The 2,719-nt window shown below is 60.9% G+C and overlaps 1 protein-coding gene across 1 annotated transcript; it reads right to left on the bottom strand.

Moving 5' to 3' along the window:
- Nucleotides 1-857: 857 nt before the first annotated feature.
- Nucleotides 858-2,268, bottom strand: TMUB1 (transmembrane and ubiquitin-like domain containing 1). Its single transcript, XM_010293184.1, has 3 exons — nucleotides 2,075-2,268; nucleotides 1,732-2,010; nucleotides 858-1,221 (listed from the first exon to the last, which is right to left on the bottom strand). The coding sequence occupies exons 1-3, from the start codon at nucleotides 2,266-2,268 to the stop codon at nucleotides 858-860; spliced, it is 837 nt and encodes a 278-aa protein (XP_010291486.1).
- Nucleotides 2,269-2,719: the final 451 nt, after the last annotated feature.

Genomic DNA, 2,719 nt, shown 5'->3' with positions numbered 1-2,719 from the left:
ATTTTCGCGCACGTACTCCACCCCCTACGGGTAGTTGAGCCGTTGTAAGGTCTGTGTGTCCCATTAGTGGGTTGTGGCTGCCCCTGTAAATAAAACTGCATCTTGACTTGGTATCTCCAGCTTGTGGCTACTGTGTGGCACCAGGACCCTGCTTAATTACGTGTGTTTAATTAAGCAGGGCCATTGCGCACACACACACCCCCCTCCCAGCCTGTCTCCCACCACTCCATTTACCAAAATCTAATTGTGGGGGCTCTTTTTTTTTTTGAATGAATACTTCCCAAAAGCGTGGGGGAGGCAGCAGGGTCATGAGCCAGCTGCGGTTTTGCAGGCAGCTGCCCCTCAGGCAGGAAGGCGAGCGCTCGGGCTGACTTTACACCTTTTATTTGCTTTTGAAAGTCTCTGGGAGGAAGCCGCAGCCTGTTCCGGTGCTCATACCCGCCTCGCCGTTCACTGTGGCAGAGATCCTGCCCCAGAGACGGGAATGGGGCAGGGCACAATGCTGTCCTGAGCGAGCAGGGGAGCTCGCTGCCGGAGCTTGCCCGAGTGCGCAGAGCCAGCGCGCTCGCTGGGAGAGGAGCGGAGGGCAGGAATGGAACCCAGCTGAGTGAGAGTGGACTGTGCCTGCTTGGCTCTCCTCCCCAGAGCCATGCTTGGGCCTGGGAGGTGTCTGGGGGGAGCACGGTCCCTTCTGGTGGGACAAAGTCTGGCACCAAGACTGGGAAGGACGTGCCAAGCTCCCACCATGCTGGCTCCGGTCACCGGAATGCGGCCATGATGAAAGTAGCGCCCGTCCGAGTGCCGTGCTCCCATGGGGACAGGCTGGGGGGACGCCGTGGCACCTCCCGGTCGAGTCCCTACTGTCCGTACATCCCGAACACCAGGAAGCTGAACAGGACGGTGATACCAATCAAGGAGACAGTGGCCGGGGCGGTGAAGAGCTGTCGGTAATTGATGCGGAAATACCAGATGACCGCCAGCACCACCATGACAGCAGGGACCATCAGGTTCCCCATGCTGAGGGAGAGGCCACCGGCATCGGGGGTGGCGGTGCTGGGGTCTGGCAGTGTGGCGGCAGCGCTGGCAGCGCTCTGGGAGCGGTGGCAGTGGATGACACAGTTGTCCGTGATGTGGAGCGAGCGCAGCGTCCGCCCCTGGTCCTGCAGCAGCTGCCCGCGATAGATGAACTTCATCTGGTTCTCCTGGCCCGGGAAATATTTGCTGTGGAAGGAGGGATGAGGTCAGAGACAGGGCTCACGGCCGCACCTCAAGTGACCTGGGAAACTGCGGGAAACATTGTAAAATCGATGAGGGTCCCGCATTGGGGGAACCGCCACAGGTCTCATCTTTTAAACTCATTATTTTAAAATTGGCACCTTTTTATTTTTGGAGAAATCCCTTGTGGCAGTAAGAAGGGATGAAAATCCTCCACTGTTCTCAGGCAGAAGGGTGGGGAGGGGGCTGTTTGTACAAGGAGGGGGACAAAAGCTGCAACCAGGCAGCGCTCCCTCACATCTTCCTCGGGACTTACCTCTTGAGCCCCCCCACGGTGTCCTCAGGCCGGACCACAGCTACCTCCTCCGTGTCATTGAGGAATTTGAGCCGGATCTTGATGAGGCCGGAGCACAGGTCGCTCCCCCCTGGGGTGGGGGGGCCTCCCTGGCTGCCTGGGGCGCTGAGCTCAGTGGCTGCAACCAGGCAGCGCTCCCTCACATCTTCCTCGGGACTTACCTCTTGAGCCCCCCCACGGTGTCCTCAGGCCGGACCACAGCTACCTCCTCCGTGTCATTGAGGAATTTGAGCCGGATCTTGATGAGGCCGGAGCACAGGTCGCTCCCCCCTGGGGTGGGGGGGCCTCCCTGGCTGCCTGGGGCGCTGAGCTCAGTGGCCGACGTCCCTTTGGGCAAGCTCCGGCCATTCAGCAGCCGCTTCGGGGTCGGGGGAGCTGCCGCTGTCCCCCTGCTCCGCTGCCGGCCCCGATGCTGCCCCTCCTTCCTCTTCTGCTTTTTCCTCTGGGTTTTCGGGGACCCCAGGGGGCTCCAGGGCCTCAGCTGCCCCCGCTGTCCCCACGTACCGCTCCACATGGCCGAGTCGGATGACGGCAGCGTCCCCCGCTCCGACGATTGTTCCCAAAAGCTGGTTGCTGCTGTCAGCGACATAGGTGGACAGCCACGCCAGGACCAGAGCCAGGACCAGCACGACGACACCGGCCACCACCGTCACCTCATCCCCCACCCCACGGATGAAGGTGGCAGCGGGGGGCTCCATCTCTGGAGCCGGGACTTCCACCCCTCAGCCCGGTAGCTTGTGTTCTGGCTCAACCTGGCCGTGCGGCGGCAGCGGGGACCCCTGGGGCTGCTTTGGGGTTGTGTTCGGCCTTAAAATAAATCTCGCTGCTTCTCCGATGGCACAAAGAGCTGGAGGGAAGGGAGATATCTTTACTGCAGATGCGTCTTTTTTGTTACTGAGATACTAAACCAGCGACAGCTAGGGCCAGGGTGCTGCCTGGGGGGCAGCCCCACGGAGCTCTGAGTTGGCAGGGCAGGTGGTAGCCCCTCAGCAAATGTGGGATTTCTTTTAGGAGGCAGAACTTAGGGCTCGGGAGCAATTACCTCGTCCCTGCTGGGAGCAGGGCAATGCCATCGCTTCCTACGTGCCAGTTAGGAACCCAGCACCCATCCTACAACCCGAGCTGAGCTCGGCGGCGGCAGGAAGGGCT

The sequence above is a fragment of the Phaethon lepturus genome, unplaced genomic scaffold (assembly GCF_000687285.1).
Source record: "Phaethon lepturus isolate BGI_N335 unplaced genomic scaffold, ASM68728v1 scaffold29730, whole genome shotgun sequence".
NCBI classification, from domain to species: domain Eukaryota; kingdom Metazoa; phylum Chordata; class Aves; order Phaethontiformes; family Phaethontidae; genus Phaethon; species Phaethon lepturus.
The sequence above is the reverse complement of the archived record's forward strand: the minus strand, read 5'-3'. Positions and strand labels throughout refer to the sequence as shown.